This window comes from Elephas maximus, chromosome 2 (genome assembly GCF_024166365.1).
Source record: "Elephas maximus indicus isolate mEleMax1 chromosome 2, mEleMax1 primary haplotype, whole genome shotgun sequence".
Classification (NCBI taxonomy): Eukaryota; Metazoa; Chordata; class Mammalia; order Proboscidea; family Elephantidae; genus Elephas; species Elephas maximus.
The window spans coordinates 69,587,104-69,612,506 of record NC_064820.1 but is presented as its reverse complement, the minus strand read 5'-3'; the positions used below and the strand labels follow the sequence as shown (position 1 = coordinate 69,612,506).

General features: G+C 37.0%; 1 protein-coding gene across 5 annotated transcripts in view; it reads right to left on the bottom strand.

The window, feature by feature from the left end:
- CWC27 (CWC27 spliceosome associated cyclophilin) overlaps nt 1-25,403 on the bottom strand; it is a 255,184-nt gene that overhangs the window by 210,243 nt on the left and 19,538 nt on the right. For all 5 annotated transcript variants that reach the window (XR_007514683.1, XM_049864413.1, XM_049864420.1 and 2 more), the window contains 4 exons: nt 24,518-24,587; nt 10,869-10,948; nt 9,229-9,259; nt 6,051-6,208 (listed from right to left, as the gene is read on the bottom strand). Coding sequence is in view for 4 of the 5 variants with exons in the window: in XM_049864413.1 (XP_049720370.1) it covers nt 6,051-6,208; nt 9,229-9,259; nt 10,869-10,948; nt 24,518-24,587 (339 nt within the window). In the remaining variant the exon portion in view is untranslated. The remainder of the gene's footprint in view (nt 1-6,050; nt 6,209-9,228; nt 9,260-10,868; nt 10,949-24,517; nt 24,588-25,403) is intronic.

Below are 25,403 nucleotides of genomic sequence, written 5' to 3'. Positions count from 1 at the left end.
ATTGGCTGGGAACTGAACCCAGATCTTCCGCGTGGAAGATAAGAATTCTACCACTGAACCACCAATGAATGCCTCATTAAAGCAGAGAAGGAGGTAAGAACTGGTCTGAAAGCATAAAGGAGAAAAGAATTAAGAGCAGAAAAAGTTTACTCCTATTGTGTAAAACAGAAGGTCAGGTGATCTGAGAGAGAGTGAGTTTAAAGTTTGAAGTGCATAAAGAAGCATCAGAGGTGCCGCTGAGGCTGCAAACTAGAAATCCATAATGATACCACTATGTGCATAGCTACATGATTCTGCTCATCAATATTCAGTAGTCCAGGTATAGGTACAGAGAAGGTAGGCAGGATAAGAAAGAGAATATTGTTGTTAGATGCTGTTGAGTTGGTTCCTACTCATAGTGACCCTATGGAACAGAGTAGAACTGCCCCACAGGGTTTCCAATCAGCTGGTGGGTTCGAACTGCTGACCTCTTGGTTAGCAGCCATAGCTCTTAACCACTGTGCCACCAGGGCTCCAAGGAGGAGAATAGGACTAATATATTTAGAAAAGTGGGGTTGGGTTATTTAGAAAACGGAGGAGGCAAGGAACTAGAAATCCAAGAGATGTCAGCATAGGTATAACGAGAGAAAAAATGAGAGATGGTAGAAGCAGCTTTGGATTTTTTTTTTTCCTAAGTACTTTTCAACAGAACAACTAGAGACATTGCTAAGAATAAGAAGACTCCACTGTATGTAAATCTGTTATATTGTTAAATACTATTTCCCAGCTGAAATATTAAGTACTCAACCCATTTGCTTATAGGTTTAACATCCAAAGTGATAAACAGCTTTAAAAGATTCCACGTTTTTTGCTTTGTTTTGTTTTTTACCAATAGAAGCACTACCACAAATTTTCAGTAAAATTACAGTTCCTTACCTAAAGGGCTGGTAGGCTAGTCTAGCTCTCAATGCCACTGCTCAAATCAGAAAATGACAAAAGCATACAGAGTACTTCACACACATCCAGATGAAACGTCTGTATAGACCATGAACACTGATTTTGAATAGATAATGATTTCACACTGACATCTTATCTGGCTGATAGCTATAACCATTATAACTCAACATTAACTGAGTAGTGACTTTCCTTCAGATATAATTAACCTTTTTAACATATTATAATTTTTTAACACTCTAAAGAGTTTTCTTTTCTTTTTCCTTTTAATTAAAAAATTAATGCCAGAGACTTAAACTACAGTGAAGATGGTATAACTGACCAAAGTACTAGTGATTATGGAAATTTTCTGAACCCAAAAATACGGGGTCATGAGACAATCAAGGAAATTTCTAGACTAGAGAGAAAAAACTGTATTTTCCTTTTAAAATTCTGTCCTTTCTCCTCTATCCTGACCTCCTTATTTTTCTTTTATTTCTGTTTGTGGAGGGAAGAGATTGGATGAAGCGGGGAGACAGGAAGATACGAATACTGAAAATTTAGGGAACAGTTACAAATAAATGTTTTGGTGTTTTAACCATTAGAGGCCAATTTTGCCAATTATTTTATCTAACGAATCCAGTGTATATAGTACTGACATACAGTGAAATCTGTGAGAACCAGAACTCGAGGGGACTGCCTTTTTTTCCTGAGTCTCACAAGTTTTCCACCTTTGACAGGTGCAGTCTTACCACTTTTCTATCTCTACTAGTACAAAATATTTGAATCTTCCTTCTCTGACAGGTTTCCACATTACACAGATTCTGCCTTTCACAAGTTTTACTGCATTTATCTGAAATTTCTAAGCTACCTTTGAAGACTAAATTAGAAAAGTAGTCATGTAAACGATTTGAACATAGCTTTTTCATCTAAAATGCATATACAAAATGCTCATGAATTTAAGGTTATATGATTTTAATTTTGAAAATCATACTAGCTTATAAAAGAGGAAAGTGTTACTAACATGCATAGGTATAGATGTTGCTATGTAAGAAATTATTATAAAAGCTAAGTCTCAAATGAAAAGATGAAGAATATTTATCACAAAAAGACATATTGTATGAGACCACTATTATAAGAACTCAAGAGAAGGCTTAAACACAGAAAAAAAAAAATTCTTTGATGGTTACAAGAGTAGGGAAAGAGGGGAAGTTAGAAATCACTAACTAGATAGTGGACAAATGTTGACTCTGGTGAAGGAAATATAACACACAATACAGGGGAAGTCGGCACAACTTGACTAACGCAAAGGTATAGAAGTTTCCTAGAGACATCCAAACACCCTGAGGGACCAAGTTTCTGGGGCTGAGGGCTGGCGACCATAGTCTCAGGGGACGTCTAGGTCAATTTGCATAACATAGTTCATAAAGAAAATGTTCTACATTCTACTTTGGGGAGTAGAGTCTGGGGTCTTAAAAGCTTGTGGAGCCCATCCAAAATACATCTATTGAAGAAAACCAAAGACACAAGGAAAATATGTATTAACACAAAGACTAAAGGACCACATGAACCAAAGCCTTCATCAGCCTTGGCCCAGAAGAACTAGATGGTGTATAGCTACCAGCACTCACCGCTCTAACAGGAATCACAACAGAGAGTTCTGGACAGAGCAGGAGAAAAATTTAGAAAAAAATTCAAATTCATGAAAAAAAAAAAAAGACCAGACTTACTGGTCTGACAGAGAATGGACGGACCTCCGGGACTATGGCTCCCGGACACTGCTAACTCAAAACTGAAACTACTCCCAAAGCCCACTTTTCAAAGATTAGACAGGCCTATAAAACAAACAATAACACATGTGAGAAACGTGCGTCTTAGTTCAATAAATATACGAGACCAAATGGGCAACTCCTGCCTAAAAGCAAAATAAGAAGGCAGGAAAGGACAGGAAAACTGGACAAATGGACACGGGAAATCTGGGGTAGAAAGGGGTAGAGTGCTTTCACATTGTGGAGATTGTAACCAATGTCACAAAACAATATGTGTATAAATTTTTCAATGAGAAATTAACTTGAGCTGTAAACTTGCACCTGAAGCACAATTAAAAAAAAAAAAAAGAAGATTCAAACATCCTACTTATGTGAAACATCCTTCAGAATAACCAGTATCCTAGGTTCAGGTCGCCACCATCTCACATGTGGATTTACTGAAAGTGCCTCCTAATTGGCCTCCCTCCAGTCTCCTCTCTCCATCTGTCCATTCTCCACACTGAAGGCAATCTCAGTGCATCACTCACCTGTGAAAACTTGTCAATGGCTCCCCCCGATCTTTTAAGTCCATATTACTAAATCTGGTCATCAGTGTCATACTTACTTATCTGAACCTACACCACTGCCAAGGGAATCTTTTAAGGATAACCTTTGTTGTAAAGAAGTCCCTGGGAATGGTTAAGAGCTTGACTGGTTGGAGGTTCTAGTCCAACCAGAAGCACCTGGGAAGAAAAGTCTGGCAATCTACTGAAAAATTCAGCCATTAAAAACCGTACGGAGCACAGTTCTACTCTGGCACACACGTGGTAGCCCTAACGTTGGAACTGACTCGAAGGCAACTGGTACAGTTTGCTCTAAAGATGAATACATTTTTGGAAAATGCAATCTGTTTGATAATTTTTATATTAAATAACTAACTTTTAAGACTACTATGAAAGATACATTAAAAAAATAAGCTTTATTTAGTTATTATAGAAAATCCAAGGAGCCCTCGTGGCACAATGGGTAAGTGCTCGGCTGCAAACTGAAAGGTTAGCAGTTCAAACCCACCAGCCGCTCCACTCCGAAGAAGACAAGACCTGGTAATCTGCTTCTATAAAGATTACAGCCCAGGAAACCCTGTGGGGCAATTCTACTCTGTCCTATAGGGTTGTTATGAATTGGAATTGACTTGACAGCACACAGCAATAACACAACACAGAAAATCCAGCTTCGCTAAACTATAATTTATATTAACTATATTGTAAACTGCATTTAAGGTAGTAGTAAGGCCAACAATACAGGGTTGAGGGCTTAAGAAACACCCAAGCGTCATTTAAATAAATATTTGTTTAATCTACTAAAATTTCAAAAATGTTAATTTTTGTCACATTATAAACCAAATCTTTAAAATAATTCATAATTCTTAAAATTGGAAAACATGTGTCTTGAGAGGAAAAAAAATTAGGTATCCTTGACTATATTCACAATTTGATTAAAAATTACAGGGTTGATGAGAGGATCGTCAACTCCATCCCTAGTAATCGCACAAGTATATATACATGATCACCAAAATATTGAGTCAATGTTAGCCCAAAGTTAATCTACTATATTAAATATGAAACAGTGACTACTCAGAGGACTATTTCTGAATTCAAAAGGTTATAACTTTAGCGCAAAGTTCTGAGAACTAATTTTATTTCTGGTTACGCAAAGAAAAAAATTGAGAAGCACTATAACATGACAACATGGGAATGCTTTTTTTTTTTTTTTAAGGTTTTCTACATGAGTTGTGAAATATGACAGAAAAAGAATGTTATTTACATAGTTACATCTATCTTATCCCCAAGTGTAAGCCATATGAAAACAAACACTATTATTTTTTAAAGCAACATTATTTAAAACATAGACCATAAAATCGTAATAATACAATCAGAAAGGAAAGAAGTTTTTCAATTCAGTTGAATTTCAAGAGACTGTAATATTGAAGAAAAAAACCCAGCAACCTGTATTACCAGACAGTGAACTTTTCAGCATTTACTGAAATTTCTTTTAAGATACTGCTGAGATTAGGAGGGGCACAAAGTATTTGGTAAATCAGACTTGAAAAGATATTTAAGAATGTTTTCAGAGGCCCACACACTTTCTTAATAAGTTTTGACAATTTTTACACACCTAAGTTATCTGATGACATCTTTTCTTTCTATATAATTACTATACTGTGCTCATTAATATTAACCAAATACAACCTTCCGTATCTAGCTATTATATGATTTGTCCTACATAAAACAATTTATAGAATCTTTAAAAAAAAGGATCAGACAGGGATCACAACAGACAGTCCTGGGCAGAGCCAGAGAAAAATGTACAACAGAATTCTAATTCACAACAACAGACCAGACTTACTGGCCTGACAAAGACTGGAGAAACCCCAAGAGTATGGCCCCCAGACACTCTCTAAGCTCAGTAACGAAGTCACTCCTGAGGTTCACCCTTCAGCCAAAGATTAGATAGGCCCATAAGACAAAGTGAGACTAAAGGGGCACACCAGCCCAGGGTCAAGGACTAGAAGGCAGGAGGGAACAGGAAAGCTGGTAATAGGGAACCCAAGCTCAAGAAGGGAGAGTGTTAACATGTCGTGGCATTGTTAACCGATGTCATAAAACAATACGTGTACTAACTGTTTAATGAGAAGACAGTGTATTCTGTAAACCTTCATCTAAAGTACAATAAATAAAAAAAAGGGGGGGTTAGAAAAATGAAGTGGAGTGGAATTTGGCTCATAGAACCCAAATTAAAAAAAAAAAAAAAAATCCACTGCCGGCCAGTTGATTCTGACTTATACCAACACTACAGGACAGGGTAGAACCGCCCCACGGGGTTTCCAAGGCTGTAAATCTTTACAGAAGCTGACTGCCACGTCTTTCTCCCACAGAGTGACTGGTGGATTCGAACTGCCGATCTCTCGGTTAGTAGCTGAGCACTTTAACCAGGGCTCCGCTCATAGGACCAATGCTGTACTTACTTTAAATCTGGTTTATTTTCTTTTAAGCCCCCAAATCGGCCAGTTTGCATAACTGGTTTATTTATCAAACATTAACCAAACCAAACCCATTGCTGTCGAGTCAATTCCGACTCCTAGCAACCCTACAGGACAGAGTAGAACTGCCCCATAGAGTTTCCAAGGAGCGCCTGGTGGATTCAAACTGCCAACCTTTTGGTTAGCAGCCGTAGCACTTAACCACTACGCCACCAGGGTTTTCTTATCAAACATTATTAAATGGTATGTAAAAACATGGTCAAAAAGAGGATTCAATCTTATTTTAAAATGAAATATGGAAAGACAAAAAATTAAAACTGTGATACCTAGATGCAGAAAAACTGACTCACCTGCGGCTCACTGATTTCTTCTCTACTTCTCCCTCGCCAGCTGATTTAACGTTTGCACTTGTGTCCTTTTTTAACTTTTTTGCAATTCTTTCTCTCATCAGGCTCTTCTCATCACCATCAATATATTCATCATGCTCTGCACTTTCATCTTCTCCATCCTGTTGAAATTGAAACTAGGTATTTGCCAGGCATTCGATTTCCCCTTTCACTTCCAGAAGTCCATCTCAGCCTCTCATCACATTCTGGGGCAGGTGGGTTTCTTGTTTTGTTTTGTTTTTAATTAGTAAGGGCTTTAAGAATCTGCTCCAGGTAGGAATACGCCCTGGGGCCCTGCTCTAGGCCAACTACATCAGTATAGGATATTCCAGAAAGGGCTGCTTACTCAAGTCACACCCGTCCCCTCTGTGCAGCATGGACTGTGTTCCCTCGAAATCACCAAATGTCTATCTACATTTCTGTTCTTATCTCATTGGGGAACATGGCTCCTGGAGGCAGTTAGCTAGCATACTGACCTCAACCTAGAATTAATTCAAGTAGAAGAGATGTAGCTGGAGAAGCTGAAATTTCTTCCTATAATCTTAGTCATAGGAATCACTTCTCTTCTCAGTACCCTCTAATGGCTCCCAACTCATTCAAGGCCCTATATAATCTGTACCTCTCTGACATAACCTCCTACAACTCCCATCCAGCCACACTGGCCAACTACCTGTTCACAAACAACCCTGGAATGCCTCTGCCTTCCCACCTTTAGAGTTGTTGTTCTCTTTAGTCTGAAATGCTCTTATTCCAGGTATCTGAATTGCTTGCTTCATCTCCTTCAGGTATTTACTTAAATGTTACCCTCTCAGTGATGCTTTTTTTGATCACCCTATTAAAATGGCAAAGCCACCCACTCACCTCCAGTAACTCTATCTCCCTTCCCTGGTTTACTTTCCAAAGCTTTTTCACCCATCTGGCATATGTTTTATTTATGTGTTTATTGTCTCTCCCCCACTCTTAGAGTAAGCACACCACGAGGGCTAAAATTCTGGCCTGTTTTGTTTACGCTGTATCTTCAACTTCCAGAATAGTTCCCAGCATTAATAGATGAAGGAGTTGAGGGAGACAATTAGATGCAGGAAGGAGAGGAGAGGGGAGAGAAGGACTGAAGGAACTAAACCAAGTGGGTCATTTTTCTCTTGTAATTCTTCTATCAGGTGAGTTATGGTGAGGCAGGATTCTTAATTTGAGGCTGGTGGACCCCTAGAGCAGAGGTTCTCAAAGTGTGGTCCTCAAAGTACATGGGTTGCTTGTTAAAAGTGTAAAATTCTCGTCTTAGTCCCAGATTTATTGAACCAAAATCTCAAGACAGAGACTGTGATTGTTTTCAGCAACCTGTTCAATTAATTCTTAAGCACTAAAATTTAATAATCACTCACCTCACTACGCTTTCCATGCTTAGGCCACAGGATATCTAAAAAAAATCCCCCTGCAAATTCATAAAATTTTGTGTGTGGATGTAGTATGTTTTTCTGGGAAGAAGGTCTACAGTTTTAGTCATTCCAAAGGGTCTGGGACACAAAACAGGTTGTGACTGACTGTACACTGTCTTTAGATGACCTCACCCCAAACCATGACCATAAGAGCAAATCTTTACTGTTATATCAGACCTTGTCCCTATGTTCCATACCCATATAATTTTTGTTACACAGATTTTTCCAAGCTATCTTAATCTCAAGGTGTACAAAACTAGCCTCATTATTTTTTTATTGTTATTTCCCCACCTCAACCCTACTCTTTCTTTTGTACCCATCCAACAAGTTGCCCAAGCCAAAAGCTTCATGTTTGTCCTAGACTCTTTCTTCTCCATCACCTAACAGAATGGAATCAGTCACCTCATAGACCTCTTTCAAGTCTATCCCCTTATCATCTCACAACTGTAGTCTTGTATCAAGCTCTCCTTCTGTAATAGCTTCCTAATAGGTCTCATTGCCTCTAGTCTGTTTCTTCTAATTTGTCCTCTATAATATTGCCACGCTAATCTTCCTAAAATACACAGTTGATCATAACACCTTTCTTTTTAACTGTCCTTCATCTGTTCCTCACTTTTAGGATGAAATTCACACTCTGCACCATGGCCTACAAAGCTCTGTAATATCTGACCCCTTGCTACCTCTCCAAACTCATCCAACTCTCCCTCCCGTCACTACAACCCAGTCATGTTTCCCTGCATTCAGCTTCTGGGACACAACTCTCTCCTGCTTCTAAGCCTTTTGCACGTATAGTTTCCTCTACCTTCAATAGTCTTCTCCCTGCACTTAAAAAATCAGGCTGCTTTTCTCAAACTTTAAATCTCAGGTTGTGTTTTCTGAACAAGGTACTTACCTTGCCTTGGTTTCGTGCTTTAGCATAAGCTGTTCGAGCTAGAGGGACCCCATCCTTCACTACTTTCTTTTTTGACCAAGCTAACTCCTAGTTTTTCTACAAGACAACACAACATCATTTTTTCCAGGGAGGTTTTCTTGACCAAGTTAGAAATTCATCCTCCCTCTACTACATATAGTCAGAGAGAACTCTCCCTTTTGATTATGGTATAAAGCTGTGTTCAGGCATAGAAAGTTATGTACTTCCTAATGAATTATACAATGCACAGATCAGTGGGTTTTATACAAAGCGGCATCTGGATAACTTGAAAAATTTAACCTCTTACACATCAAAATAAACTCTGCCTTCTGGTTTATCAGCTTTATCTGATAGTAAAACTAACAAAGAGCGATCACTATACTGCAGTCTTGAATGAGAATCTTCTGAAAAGTACGTGTCTATAAGTAAGACTAAAAATCACTGACCCAGACATTTCCTATACATCAAGTATAATACCCACCCATCAATATTTAAACTTTTAACATAATAAAATTAATGGCATTTGAATTTTGAGCATTTAAGTATTATGTGAGGGGGAAAAAAAGCAGGCTAGACATTCATATATATGATTCAAATTTTTTAGGGAACTTGGAAGGAAATATTCCAATATCAAAATAAATGATTTTTATTTTTCAATTTTTTCAAAATTTTACATATATAATAATAAAAATAATATAAATTATTTTTGAAGGAAAAAATAATTCAATTTTTTGTAAAAATTTAGAACTTACTATAAATTGTTCAAATGTGTATTTATACTAAAATTAATACTCACATCATCTGAATCTCCTGCTGTATCTTTTTCACTACAAAAAAATAAACAAACAGATTTCAGCTTCAAAATGAAACTAATAAAATTATTCAATAACCCGAAAATCTAGAATAGTTTGCTGGTAAAAATGTTCCAAAAACTCACTTCATTATAGTAATCTTAGAATGGCATTATAGAAAAATGGAAACATTCTAAATAAAATCAAAGATTTATAATCAAACATTTGTAAACAGAATCACAGGTATGCTCCATTAGCAGATACATGAATTCATTAAAAAAAAAAAAACAGCAACAACAACTAATAGCACCTTTTTGGTGAACAAAGGTCTACAGAAAATTATTTCTTCTATTGGTTTGAAGCAATTTGGCCACAGAAACGAAATCTTTCAAATAAAAGAATATTAAGAGAAGATTATTTTGAAACAGAACTTTTGAAAATGAGCTAAACTCAGTATAATAGTATTTTAGTCCCTCTTTGAGACAGTGGCCCAACATATCATTCAACACTATGATATCTTCCTTTCTCAAAGAGAATTTTCTGTAAACTCCTGAAAGTATGTGAGAAATAACTCAGTGGATCAGCCTAAAACGTGGAAACCTGGGTGGCGGAGTGGTTAAGTATGACGGCTGCTAACCAGAAGGTCAGGAGTTTGAATCCACCAGGCGCTCCTTGGAAACTCTATGCGGCAGTTCTACTCTGTCCTACAGGGTCACTGAGTTGGAATCGATTTGACAGCAGTGGGTTTGGTTTTTTTTTGGTTTTCTTCACAAAAAATTTCAACTCTGTTTTGCTGATTACCCACAACAACTGAGATAAAAATGCTTCAAGGAAAAAATTAGCAAATGAAATGTGTCCTGGATTGAATTGAATTATGTCCCCCCAAAAATGTGTGTATCAATTTGGCTGGGCCATGACTTCTGGTATTGTGTTATTTTCCTATATGTTGTAAATCCTGCTTCCTTGATGTTAATGAGGGAGAAAGGGCACCATTTTGTTAGTGAGGCAGGACTCAATCTACAGCTGGATTGTGTCTTGAGGCAATCTCTTGAGATATAAAAAAAAGAAGCAAGTAGAGAGACAGGGGACCTCAAATCACCAAGAAGGCAACACCAGGAGCAGAGCCTGTCCTTTGGACCCAGGGTCCCTGCACCTGAAAAGCTCCTCGACCAGAGGAAGTTTGAGGACAAGGAATCTTCCTCCACAACCAACAGACAGAGAAACCCATCCCCTGGAGCTGACACCCTGAATCTGGACTTTGAGCCTACCTTACTGTGAAAAAATAAATTTCACTTTGTTAATGCCATCCACTTGATGTATTTCTGTTATAGCAGCACTAGACGACTAAGACAAACTGTTAAAGCCGGTTTCTAGTATTCAAATTATTCTAAATTACAGAAGTTTAATAATTTTAAATTTAATTACTGTAGTTCAACAACTGTGGACAGCAAAAGGAGTAAAACTGATTAGAGTGCTTCTCCCCAACATGCTAGGAGCTCTACCATCTCCACTGTCAAAATTGCTGGACTTTTTTGGCTAGGTTGAAAAAAATCTGATTTATGAGAACTGTTTACGTACAAAGGAAGCAAGAAAAATTATCTGAGCCAGAAAATAAGAACCTAGAATCACGCCAAAACATACCAACCTTTCAACAGCTGGAACAGAACTGAGATGTGGATCATCCTTAAGCAAGTCATGACTGCTTTTGCTTTTTCCCTTCATGCTCTGGAAAGCAAAGTATGACATAAGTGGGGAAGAAAATCAGTCTTCCCAAAAAACATGTTGACAAACTTACATAAAATCTAGTACTGATAAAATGTGGTTAGCAAGAGATTTGTTCCTGAAAAGTTTAGTATAGACCAAAGTTTTACAAATAAGAATCCTATTCTGGCATTAATTGAAAATACTAATTTAGAAGTACTTTTTCTTTCAGAAAATGATATACTCTTAAAAATAAGTCTTTTGATTACCACCTCTAAGCACTAAATCTTCATCATGGTTTATATACAACTAATTTTCATGAGCCATATAGTATAACTTAGATCATAAGAGTAATGTGAAATAAATGCATAGTATTATTCTTCAAATACACAGAATCACTTCAAAGAATGTACTCAAACACTAAAGTATCAACTAATTAATATTTCAAACAACCAGATGAGTGTACCTCTAAAAACCTATTGCCTTCGAGTCATAGTGACTCTATAGAACAGAGTAGAACTGCCCCATAGGGTTTCCAAGACTGTAACCTTTATGGAAGCAAACTGTCACATTTTTCTCCCATGGAGTAGCTGGTGGGTTTGAACCACTGACCTTTCATTAGCAGCCCAGTGCTTAATCATTGCACCACAGGGCTCCTTTGAGTGTAGCTGTTGTTGTTGTTGTTAGGTGCCATCAAGTTGGTTCCAACTCATAGCTACTCTATGTACAACAGAATGAAACATTGCCCTGTCCTGTGCCACCCTCACAATTGTTGCTATGCTTGAGCCCATTGTTGAAGCCACTTTGTCAATCCATCTTGTTGAGGATTTTCCTCTTTTTTGCTGACCGTCTACTTTATCGAGCATGATGTCCTTCTCCAGGGACTGGTCCCTCCTGATAACATGTCCAAAGTATGTGAGACAAAATCTTGCCATCCTTGTTTCTAAGGAGCATATCCTGGCTGTATTTCTTCCAAGACAGATTTATTCATTTTCTGGCAGTCTATTTTTATGGTATATTCAATATTTTTTGCCAACATCGTAAGTCAAAAGCATCAATTCTTCTTCAGCTTTCCTTATTCATTATCCAGCTCTCATATGTATATGGGGCAGTTGAAAATACCATGGCTTGGGTCAGGCATGCCTTAGTCCTCTAAGTGACATTTTTGCTTGAGTGTACCTCCCATAAAAACTCATTGCTGTCGAGTCAATTCTGATTCATAGGAATCCTACAGGACAGAGTTCTGCCCCATAGGGTTTCCTGGGAGTGGCTGGTGAGTGCACCTAGGAGGTACTATTTACCAAATGGATAACGGATATGCAGAAAGCCTCTCAAGCATGACAACATTTATCAATCACCAAATATTTATTCAGTGCTTTCAATGTTAATTTACTCAATAAATTTACATTTTAGTTAGGAAAACAATAAATAAGAAGATAGAGAAAGGAGAACTATACAATAACTACAACTACTATTATTCTAACTTATTAAGTATATACATTGTCCTAGGCAGGTACTATCCTACAATAAAGTATCTCTTCCCCTCATCTTCCCAGTCACCAAATCAAAGTATGTGAGATAGGCATTAGTAGCCCCATTCTACAGAGGAGAAGCTAAGAGTTACAGAGATTAAGTAATTTACTAGAAGTCACAAAGTTAGTGAGTGGTAGAGGATCTAGGATTTAAATTCAGGTCTATCTGGCGGTATACCAAAAATCCAAATGTATCCATTTTTATCCTTCCCTACAGGTCCCTCTGGCCTGGTTTCAGAGTTGCAATCTCTATCCTGCAGACTTCCCTCTTGAGATGGAAAGCTGCTTACCACTCCTCCCACCCCCACACACAAACACTAATCATATTGAGTGAACAGTTAAGAGGTTAAAGAACTGACAGAAGGAAATAATAATTTCTATTTATTTTGAAGGGGAATTTTATTTGGAAAAGGTCATTGCTGAAATTTTAAAACATCAAACAGAGAAGTGAAAATATCCCTTTCCCTTAAGCCCCACTCACCACTGTTAACAATTTTGAGTACAGTCACCTAAATTTGATAGGTTTTATTTTGAGGAAGATATATATCTTCTAAGATATATTTCCATGATGAAAATAATAGATTTTAAAATGTCTATATTAGCATGAAATTCTCCACATTTCAGAAAATTAATCAGTTAAAACACACTTATAGTCCAGTTTATGAAACAAAAATCTTTCTCGAAGTTAATCTAAATTTGCTATTTTAAAAAGTCACAGAATCTGAGTTATGCAATCAATCTCCATTTTTAGTCCCATATTATTACTTAAACCAAGGAGTGATGAAAAGGTAAAATACCAACTAATTGACTATATGTTCACCCAACTACGGTAAATGGGGGGAAACAAAGGTCAAAAATCAGAAGGACATGTAGTAAAAAGAACACAAGACCCTAAGAAAGATGGTAGTTGGATCAAATAACTTTTAAAACCTATTCTATGTTTTTATATTCTATGACATGAGTTTTAACCCTAAACTTGTGCCATTTGGGGAAATAAAATGATCTTATCAGACCTCAGAACACTTGCCTATAAAATGGGGACAGTATCAGCTTTGCTTATTTTTCACAAGAGAATTCAATGACACATGTACAAAAGCGTACATAAAATGACCTAAACCAGAAAAAAAAAAAAACATGAATTTGTTTTGTTCATGCTTTCCTTCCCTAAAATTCCTTCCTCCTTGATCTCTAGCCACCAATGCCTATCTTCTTCTACTTTAAGAAATATTCCCTTGTTAATTCTCCCCACGTGGAGTCATAATCACAAACATCACAGCCTTTTAGTTCACAGACTGAAAAATGAGAGTTACACTAAAAAATGGCAGGAGTAAGATTAGAAATCCGGTCTCTAAGCTCTTGGTCCATTAATGAGCTATACTGTTTCATTAAGTTGTAAACGTTAGTTTTTAATTGTTAACATTTTTTTAAAACTAGGTCATTTTTTACCTCCCAAAATTTAAACAGTTGGAAGGGAAAAGAAGAAAATTGGTTACACTGATATAAAATAAGACAACACAAAGAAGGAGCATGTAAATTAATCTGAATAATTGTTACTATTTCAAATAAGTTTTTCAATTAAATTATCATAGAAATACACGATCAAAAGCATTTTTTAGGTATTCCTTCCCACTATAGTAGACTCTGCATCCTGCATGCAGAGAAACAAATTGGGGACCAACTCAAGTAATTAGGAGACAGTCCCAAAGAGGGTGAAAATGAATTCAGATATTTTTCTTTAATGTCTATTCTTTCTAAACAACCAATTTTAAGATTCCTATTTATATATCATCAGGTAAAAATAATTTTAGAAAAACAAATACCTAATATATATTTTAAAAATTGTGTCAAAAAAGACTTAATGGTTTGACTCAGACTAGAGGGACCCTGGAGGTCATGGCCCTCAAACCTTCTGTTGGCCCAAGACTGGAACCATTCCCATAGCCAACTCTTCAGACAGGCATTGGACTGGACTATGGTATAGAAAATGATACTAGTAAAGAGTGAGCTTCTTGGCTCAAGTGGACACATGAGACTATGTAGGCAGCTCCTGTCTGGAGAAGAAATAAGAAGGTAGAGGGGGACAGAAGCTGGATGAATGGACGCGGGGAATACCAGGTGGAGAGAAGGAGTGTGCTGTCTCATTACAGGGAGAGCAACTAGGAGTACACAGCAAGGCGTATACAAATTTTTGTATGAGAGACTGACTTGATTTGTAAACTTTCACTTAAAGCAAAATAAAAATTAAAAAATTAAAAAAAAAAAAAAGCTGGCTAGTTGAAGGGTAGCTACTGAACAAAAGACTAAATATATTTAGTGAATTTAGTGTAAGGAGCTCCATAGTAAATTCAAGACACTCTGCAAACAAATCCAAAAATGAACATCGAAGGGGATGTGGGAAATTTCTACTTCATACCCAAGAACAAAGAAATAGCCAGAACTAAATACAGTGCAGGTAGAAATAAAGAGAGCCAGAGGCACGGTGGTATAGAAGTGGCCAAGAAGTTAGAAGGTCTGAGGTCTTACAGCAGCTAGACCTCTAACTAGCTCTGTGACTTTCAGCACAAAACCAGAAAAACTTAATAGTCAAAAAGAATTTTAGAGCCCACTTAATCTAGTCTCCCACCCAACGTAGGGGTCTCCTTGATATCACTGTTGAATGGCCAACCAGTGTTTCAATGACTGAAAGGAATTTATAACGTCACAAGGAAAACCATTCCTTTTTAAATGGCTTCCATTATTGAAAAGTTCTCTCTTCAATTGCGGCAAAAAAAAAAAAAAAAAAAAAAAATCTACTTCTCTGTGTAATTTCCAACCATTGATTCTAGTTCTACCTCCTAAAACTACGAATGAACTACTAGAAATACCTGTAATTAGGTATACCACATAGAGAACCCATTGCCGTAAAGTCGACTCCAACTCCTAGTGACCATACAGGACAGAGTAGAACCACCTCACAGGGTTTCCAAGAAGGAGCTGGTAGATTCGAACTGCTGACCTTCTAGTTAGCAGCTGAGCTCTTAACTACTGCACCACCAGAATTTAGGTTAAATACGAATAGTGTAGTAGAATAATGGCCCCCAAAGACGTCAACATCCTAATCCCCAGAACCTGTGAATATGTTGTTTTACATGGCAAGAAGGAGTTTGTAGATAAATTCGGAATTTTGAGATGGGAAGATTATCCTGGATCATCAGAGCCCAATATAATCACAACGGTCCTTATAAGTGAAAGAGGGAGGCAGAAGAGTCAATGTCAAAGCGACGCAGCATGAGAAAGACTTAATCAGCCATTGCTGGTTTCATAGTGGAAGAAGAGGCCACGAATCAAGCAATACAGATGGCCACTAGAAGCAGGAAAAGGCAAGAGAATGAATTCTCCCCTAGAGCTTCCCTAAGGATGACAGCTCTGCTAACACCTTGATTTCAGCCCAGTGAAACCCATTTCAAATTTCTGACTTCTAGAACCATAAGACACTAAATATGTGTTGCTTCGAGTTACTAAATTTGTAGTAATTTATTACATCAGCAATAGGTACTAATACAAATATGTTAACATATTTTTTAATTAATTAAATATAGACAGAAAGATAAGTAAATTTAATACAATTTCATGAGGCATGAAGTTCCTGAGTAGGGCAAACAGTTTGTGCTCATCTACTAACCTAAAAGTTGGTAGTTTGCACCCACCCAGCAGCACCATGGAAGAAAGGCCTGGTGATCTGCTTCCATAAAGGTTACAACTAAGAAAACCCTGGAGAGCAGTTCTGCTCATTGCCAATGGGTTTGGATTTGGATATTAGTATTGAAATTGTCAAGGATTTCATTTTACTTGGGTCCACAATCAACACCCACGGAAGCAGCAGTCAAGGAATCAAACAACACATTGCACTGGGGAAATCTGCTGCAAAAGACCTATTTAAAGTGTTAAAAAGCAAAGATGTCACTTTATGGACTACGGTGCGCCTGACCCAAGCCATGGTATTTTCAATCATCTCATATGCATGTGAAAGCTGGACAAGGAATAAGGAGGACTAAAGAATTAATGCCTTTGAATTATTGTGTTGGAAAAGAATATTGAATATACCATGGACTGCAAGAAGAATAAGCAAATCTGTCTTGGAAGAAGTACAGCCAGAATACTCCTTAGCAGCGAGGATGGCAAGACTTCTCTCACATATTTTGGAGATGTTATCAGGAGGGACCAGTCCCTGGAGAAGGGCATCATGCTTGGTAAGGTAGAGGGTCAGTGAAAAAGAAGACGACCCTCAACAAGATGACTGACAAAATGGCTGCAACAAAGGGCTCAAGCATAACAATTGTGAGGATGGCGCAGTACTGGGCAGTATTTTGTTCCATTGTACACAGGGTCGCTATGAATTGGAACCAACACGACAGCAACCAACAACAACAACAACATGGTGTGCATGTTACAATTAGTCAACAATTTGGTAGGGCAAAAACATTTTATAAATTAGACTCTTTAAAGCTTCTGACCACCTCTGAGCAAATGGTCTCACAGCACTTTCCACACCATACCTACCCCCACCTCCCAACTTTCTGGGAAAGTTTAATTTCAAAAGATAAAGTAGAATAGGACATAACATTCTTACTTTCTTCTCAAAAATGGTGTGTCTGTCTATCAATATAACTTTTTCTGGGTGAGGAAAAAGTCCTTTTATAACTTTGGATTTGAGATTAAATGTTAGTGGGTCTGTAGTGAGAGAAATACTACATATATTGCTGTGAATGTGGCATACTTTGATCATTGTATTAAAATCTAGCTATTGAGATACTTTTATCATAGATCAAACTACTCAAGCACCTGCCATTTAACTTACCTTATAAACACTACTTGCCTGATTGTAAGCTTTACTTAGAAAATATTTCCTGACATTTGTATTTAGGTTGTACACAAAGATTCCTGGATATTTTAAATGAATACAGACATCTGAATGGAAATATTACAGTAAAATCTGTGAAAGCCAGAACTTGTATGAGGCAGAAACCTGTCAGAGAATGAAAACCTGAGTATTTTCCACTAAATTGAGAGAGAGAAAAGTTTTAAGATGCAGCCTGTCAAAGGTGGAAAACTTGAGGGAAAAAAAAGGCAGTCCAATCGAGTTCTGGCACTCACAGGACTCACTGTATTTAAGAAAGCAACATGGGAACATAGATCTTCCAGATAAAACCTTTCAAATATTTGAAGTCTAGGATCATATTTTCACTTAGTTTTTACTTCTCCAAAGTATATCCAGTTTCTCAATCACTCCTCAGGTGATACAGTTTTTAGCATCCTCCCTATGCTCCTTACTACCCTTCCTTCCTCTGGATGCATATAGGGTGTTAAGGTACTTCTTAAATATGCCCAGAACTAACCAAAGTGCTTCAAATGTGATCCGCACAATGCAGATAATGTCAAATTTCCTCCAGAGACCTTACTCTTAATAATTCAACTAGGACTTACAGGCTACTAGGTCTTATACCTATTCAGCTGGTTTTATCGAACCAGTATAGAATGTACATACACTCCTACTTTTCAACTTACTGGTTCAAATTATCAGGCACAGTTGGAAACATTGGGAAGCAATGTTCAATGAGCTTTATATCCATTTGACTATACTGTCTCCCAGACCATATTTTATAATGTTGTTCATAAGACTATCACGAGACTCGGACAATGTGCTTTCCTGAACTCAAGATATGATTATTACAGCATCCCCCATCATGGAATCCTATCAAAAAGAAATGAGGTCAGTATGGCCAGTCACTTAACCAGTCTCAGTTTCCTCATCTATAAAGAAAGGAAGTTGGACTAGATCCCTCTGTTATAAAATCCTATAATTCTAAAAGAGATTTTATCAGGTCATAGAAAGATAGTGAAACAAAAAAAGAAGGAAAGCTAACCCATGTGGGAGACGCACCTTGTCATGAATAATGAGTGGGCTGAGGCAGTGTCTGTAATCCCACACTGATAATCCATAAACCAGAGGGCACTTTATCTTATTTCTCCTGTCACATAAAGCAGGCTCAATTCAGACTTTACCAATTATTAACTTGTGATCAGTCAGGCAGGGTCTGGAATAAAGCTTAAGGCTGTGGAGTTATTGAAACAAGAAGCCTGATAAGCAAATGAATAATGAAACAATTATTTTCAAGCCCTTTTAGAAATATTTAATTTCATGCAACTACTGAAACTGCACATTGTTTTTAGTCATTGTAAAAGATGCTTGGTTCTGGCTCAAGTTATTACATACATTTAAAAACATTAAGGCTAAATGCAAATACATCAGTATCTTCTATAAATATATATATATTTTTCAAATATTCAGCTACACTTCCCTTTTATTACCAAGATTTCATTTTGTCCAGAAGGAAAATGTATTTCCAGAGTGTGTATTATCTTTAAGAACTATACATCTATACATAAAGCAAAATATACTCTTTTATATGAATTCTATCTAGAGTTAGTACCTTAAGAAAATCTCTCTCTCTAGGACAATTTCCTTTCTCCTAAGCCAGTAAATTTCAAAGATTTTTGTTATTGTTGTTCTATTTTTCTCAGCTAAACTTATCCAGCCCTCCATTACATAATGCAGACAAAAGAACCATAAAACTCTTCAGAAATAGAATTCAGAAATTCTGCGTAGCATGCCAAGCCTGACTTGTGTGTGGAGAATGGGCTGTTGGTAGGCCACGGTGTACAAATATCCTTTCTCCCTCCCATGTTCTCCAAGCCTGCTCAAGCTTCTATCCCGGACTCTCTAGGAGTGCTCAGGAAGCACAAGGGGACAATTGTGCTGAGTTTATGGCTTCCTATCCTAGAAGCCTAAGCTGCCAGTGAAGTTTCTTGTTAGTCCTAGATTGCCTTAGGCAAGAGGGAGGCTGGTTCTGCACAATAATCATAATCATATTAGAGATTATATGACGTTCTTCAGCTCTGAGAATGAAATACCAATTATAACATATAGTTTATTATTCTAAGACATTTGATTTTCAAGACATTTTCAGGATTCCATTATACATGAAAGTAAGGACTATCCACACCTTCATCTCACAACCCTAAGAGGTAATGTCATTAACATGTTATGAAAAGAAAACTGAAGCTCAGAGAGACTAAGTGATCTAAGGTCACAGAGTGTCAGTGGAAAGTAAAGTTTAAATCTGAATCTGTATGATCCCAGATACAAGCTATTTCTACTCTACCACACTGCCACTAGAAGATAACACACTCTACCTTCAAGGAGCTCACAGCCCAGGACTCTATACAATTCAGACAGCAGAAAATAAGGAGTACAAAGTTTTAATAGATGTACAATGAGAATTTAAAGCATATGTTTCTTGTGTAATAAAGCTAAAATGTTTTTAAAAGGAAAGTGCAAAGAATCATAAAAAAAAGCAAAGGGTAAATCAGAAACAGAAAGATTAATTAAAGAAAACTGGAAAAGACATTTAGAAAAGATAGTATTTTAAGCATTAAAAAATAAATGTGACTGTGACATCCAGAGGTAGGGTACAGCATTTCAGGCAGAAAAAAAGAACATGAACAAAAGAACTGAAAAAAAGCAAATAAAATATAAGGCACATATGTAGGACAGCTAATAAATAGGTCAGATTGGCCAAAGCAATGTTTCTCACATTTCCCTGATAAGAATCCCAGGAGAATTCATTTAAAATATAGCTCTGCAGGCCATTCCTCAGTACGTCTGAGATGAGGCCTAGAAATCTTAATTTTTAGTAAGTGGCAAAGTGATTTTTATCATGAAGAAAGGTTAGGAAGCACTACGCTGAAGGATAGAGTTGGTTAAAAAAAAAAACCAAACCCATTGCCATTGAGCCAATTTCAACTCATAGTAACCCCACAGGACAGGGCAGAACTGCCCCATAAGATTTCCAAGGAGCAGCTGATGGGTTCAAACTGTCGACCTTTTCTTTAGCAGCCAATCTCTTAACTACTGCGCCACCAGGGCTCTAGAGTTGATAAAGAGGAAGCCATTAAAGCAGGGCTTAAAAATTAATGGCCCAAGGAATTTGGCTTTATTTTTATAGTCGATAGAGAACAGTGGTAACATCTTAACTAGGTTTCAGAGAAACTACTCTGGCAGTCACGATTGTAAAGAAAAGAAGGGAAGGGAGAAGGGAGACCAGTGTATACACGAGTGCAGCAGCTCAGGTTGAAGACAATAAAGGCCTGAGTGAGGGTAGTAGCAAAATAAATTAAAAAGATAAGAAAGATTTAAGATATATTATGGATGAAAAATTGCTACAACATTGCGACTAACTGGTGGTGCAGAGAAAACAGTATGAAAAGATTCAGAACTGAATCCAACATTCTGCCTTGGAGGATACTGGAACCAGGGAATAGAAATCACAGAACAGGGAGAAGTTTGGAAAGAAAAGATGAGTTAAACTTTGACCAGGGTTTGGGTAACTAGAGAGATAGTCAACTAGATGTTCAGTAGGCAGTTGAAGAAAAGAAGAGGAAACTAGGCTAGAGATACAGATCTGAGAGTCAGATACAAACACCTGATGATAATTTTATCAAACAGAACACACCATTATAGAGTAAGATGAGAAAAATAGATTCAACACCATGATTACAATAGTCATTTCATAATGGACTACGTGTTTCAATTTCCTGGGCAGAAGGAATGATTTTACTTAGTCTTTCTACTGTTTGAAGTGCTTCTCAGATTTAAGAGAGGAAATAAAGGGCAAGCTAGCACAACCTGTGGTGGTATCCTATCACAATTTAATCTTACAGCAAACACAAATTACTTTGGGAGTACCAAGTTCACAATAGTCAATACAACTTAAACATATAATTTTCTTTCTACTTTGCGCAACAGAAAGCAGCAGAAGATCCGCTTTGAATGTTTAATACATGCTATTGCTGTACATAGAAAACATTCAAACTAATTTCCTAGTGGTATCAATCTCAGAGAAATTGTGAACAAAACTTTAGACAAGAAATTTAATTTCAACAAAAAGATTGACAGAAAAAATGCTTTTATCCTTTCCTTGCTCTCTAAGGCTGCTCAACCTACTATCCAGGATCCTCTGGGAGTTTGGAAAGGGCACTGGAACAATGGCACTGAGTAGAGCTGCCACTTACCCCAAAATGCTGAGCTACAAGTGAAGTTTCTCACCAGCCTTCTAGATGGGCTGGTCTAGAAGGAGCCAGCTTCTGCAGCAATCACAATCATCTTAGAGACTTAAAAAGCTATAAAAGCCTAAGTTCAAAATTTTTATTCTACCACCTCCTAATTACATGATCTTAGACAGCAACTTAACTTCTCTTAGTATCAGTTCATCTACAAAATAGGAATAATGGCTGTTACAGGAATTACATAAAATATTTAGCAGTTAGCAGATGAGAAAATAAATCATTACAATGCAGAATGGTAAGTGTTTTTATGGACATATACAGATCGCCATGGGACCTTATAAAGAAGTGCTTATTGCCGCTTCTGCAGCCCTGGTGGTGCAGTGGTTAAGAGCTATGGCGAGCTACGGCTGCTAACCAAAAAGACTGGCAGTTTTAATCCATCAGCTGCTCCTTAGAAACCCTACGGGGCAGTTCTACTCTGTCCTATACGGTCACTATGAGTTGGAATCAACTTGACAGCAGCGGGTTTTTTTTTTTTTTTTCTGTATCACAGCTTGGGTGGGGGCCACTGGGGAAGGGAGATGGAGATAATCAGGAGGTGACAGTGGAACTCATCTTAAAGGAAAAACAACAGTTAGCCAACTAAAGGAAAGCATACTCCATGCAAAAGAAAAAATGGTGGAGCAGTAGGGTTGGGGGAAAGGCATGGGTATGCAAGGAAACTTGACATGTTTGGAAAACATTAATGAAAGGGAACCCGGGCAATTCCCAGATTTGTAGTTTTTATCCATTCACAGTTACTCTCACAGAGCCATGACACACGGTAAACCTTTCATTCTGCTGAAGCACAAGTTTGAATCCTGAACAATACAAGACCGTTGCTCAGGAATGAACTCAGTAAACGAGTCTGCTTGACTGGCCATATGACCATCTTAATGTGGCTTTGTTATGCTCTATCCATCATTCCAAATCAGCACTGTTCAAAATACCTTATTGTTTCACTCTCCAGTACTTTCTAAATGCTTTGAGATATATTCCTCACAAATGGCAAGGCTCTCCTACAGATCATTAGGATGGAGTACAGCGAAGCACCAGGAAATGTGGCTAATGAGGTCAGCAGGGGTCAAGGCAGGAAGGGCTTTGTACAGCACACTATGGAGATCAGACTTTATCCTAAAAATGGAAATTACCCACAAGGGGATTTTAAGCAGTGAAATCAATGAACGAAAGGAAAAGAGAGAAAGACGGGGAGGTAGGGGAGAGGAAAAGAAAGGGGGTGGGCGGGAATGTGATCAGATTTACATTTTAGAAACTTCACTCTGTCACAGGATGAATTATAGGAAGAAAGAATCTGAAAGGAGCAGTTCATTGCTGAAGTCCAGATTAAAAACAAAGAAGGACTGGAGCTAAGATAGTGATAGTGGCAACAAAATTGGAGAATAAATTTAAAAAATATTTAGAAGGCAAGATCAATAGTACTTAAACATTAATTCATCCAATATTTAGCATCTATTAAATAGAGGTACTAATACAGAGGTAGACGCAGAAAAGCGCAAACACGAAACTAAACGGATGTGGTTGGTGAAAAACAAGAAAGGGAAAATGACTCCTTGGATACTGAGATGACAGAGTGATTGGTGATGCTGATGAAGAAGAGGGAAAGGAAGTTTTCATGTAGAGATGAACTTGGTTTTGATATCCAAAGTAGAAATGCTCCCTAAAGGCAACTCAGAATGAGCGATAACATCCGGAAGAAATATTTGGCGTTATCTCCTGGAGTTCAGAATGTTAGTCTAAGTGGTAAGTGAATCCACGGTATCAAATAGATCACTCAAGGATCAGTAGAGAGGGAGAAGAAATTATGACCAAAATACCTCTTACGTATGCCTATTTTAATTCAGTTTTAATGCGAGGGGTACAAGTAGGGTGCTCACCACATATACAACATTAGCCTACCAAAACCATGCTCACTGGTAAATGAAGCACATGGATAAAGAAGTAAAGACAAGGAGACAATAATGTGCTTTCAAGTCAGTTTTAATTGTTGATATTGGTAAGAAATAGGTGATCATGTTAAGAAAGTAAGGCAGTGTTAGGTTACAGGATTTTAATTACTACAATAAAGACTTTGAATGAAGCTAATCCTTTAGGTCTCTGTGCTCAGCGATTTTCAAGAAAGGAAGCATATCAGAATCTTTGGGGGTAAAAGCCTTTGAAAATAATTTTCTTGGAGTGTCTATATTGGAATCACCGTTCTAAACAATGGCAAGGCATTATACGTGTTTCAGCAATGAGTATTATGATAAAAATGGTATATAGGAAAACCACACTTAAAGGTGTATGGGAAGGATTGGTGAGGTAAAAGGCCAAGAAGCAACGTAATAATCCAGAGGCATGAATTTCAGTGTAAAAAACTTGGGTTCAAACCCCAGTTCTAGTTACTTACTGGTTATGCAATTTTGAGCAAAATCTAAATTATTTATATCTTAATTTACACATGGGTAAATGTGGATAATAATAGTACCTATCTCAAAGAGCTGTGATAAAAATTAATGAACAAATATGTATAAATAACATCAAAAAGAATACAAAAGTTTTGGTCTGTGACTCTTTATTACAATAATGGTAATAATATTCATTATTATCTAGCAAAATAATTAACCAAATAGCAGTTAAAATCTGAATCACAATCTTGAGCCATTCGGAAAACATTAACTCTCGTTCTAACTGATAAAAAATGCCAGAATAAAAAAACTAGAATTTTAAGACGGTAAATCATCTCAGAAGTTGCAAATATGAGACAACAATCATTTTATTAAGCAATTCAATAAACGCTTACTGAGTGTGTGTACCATGTAAAATGTGCTGTGTCAGATACAGTAAGAGATAGAAAAATGAGAATGATATAGACCCTAATCTTTCATAATTCTGAACAAAGGACAAATTAGAGTTTTACCTGACTAACTCGATTTACTTCCTCCTCTTCTTCCTCAGCTTCCTCTCCAAATGAAAGTAAACTAAAATTTCTAGTCAAAAAAGAAAAAAGGAAAAGGAAAAAAAAGTTAATTTATCAACATCTTATTTTCAAAGAGATAGAACAGAATTTACAAAAATAAAAACATTCTGTTCAATGAAAGCACACCTACTCCTCACTTATCAACTGTCTCATTATTATCTGACATTTCACATTTACAACAGTAAAAAGTCTACTATCCAACTATTTTGCGCATTAACGACATAGGTCTGGCAGTAGTGAAGGCTAAGGTGCAAGGTGACTAATGCTAGCTGTGATGGTTAAGATTACGTGTCAGCTTGACCAGCCATGATTCTCAGTGGTTTGGCAGTTATGTAATGATGTAATCTTGCACTTATACAATGATGTAGTCATCCTTCATTTTAACATAATGCTCGTTTTCACATAATGACCTGGTCTTTGGAACCTAACCATGTCAATAAATGAGGAGTGGTTGTATTATCTAGTACTCAGCAGAAACATACTAAGGATCTATGTTTTTGCTATCATATAAAACACTAAGGGTTTGACTTTAGACCACAGGTGTTTCATATCTGCTAGGCAAATGACCAAAGATCCATCCTGAGCACTACTGCTAAGTGTATTGAATCAAGAATGACAGAAATGGTCCAGCTTTTTACATTTACCAAAGCTGGTAGCAAAATGGAGATTCCTGAAAAACTAATAAATACATGGTCTCAAGAATACTATGAATGGAAAGCAACTAAACTAATATCTGCCAGAATATTATCTTAATATTTTAAAATAATAAGTTATATAAAATTGTCAGATAAAAAAACATAAACAATAAACTTAACTAAAAAATAGC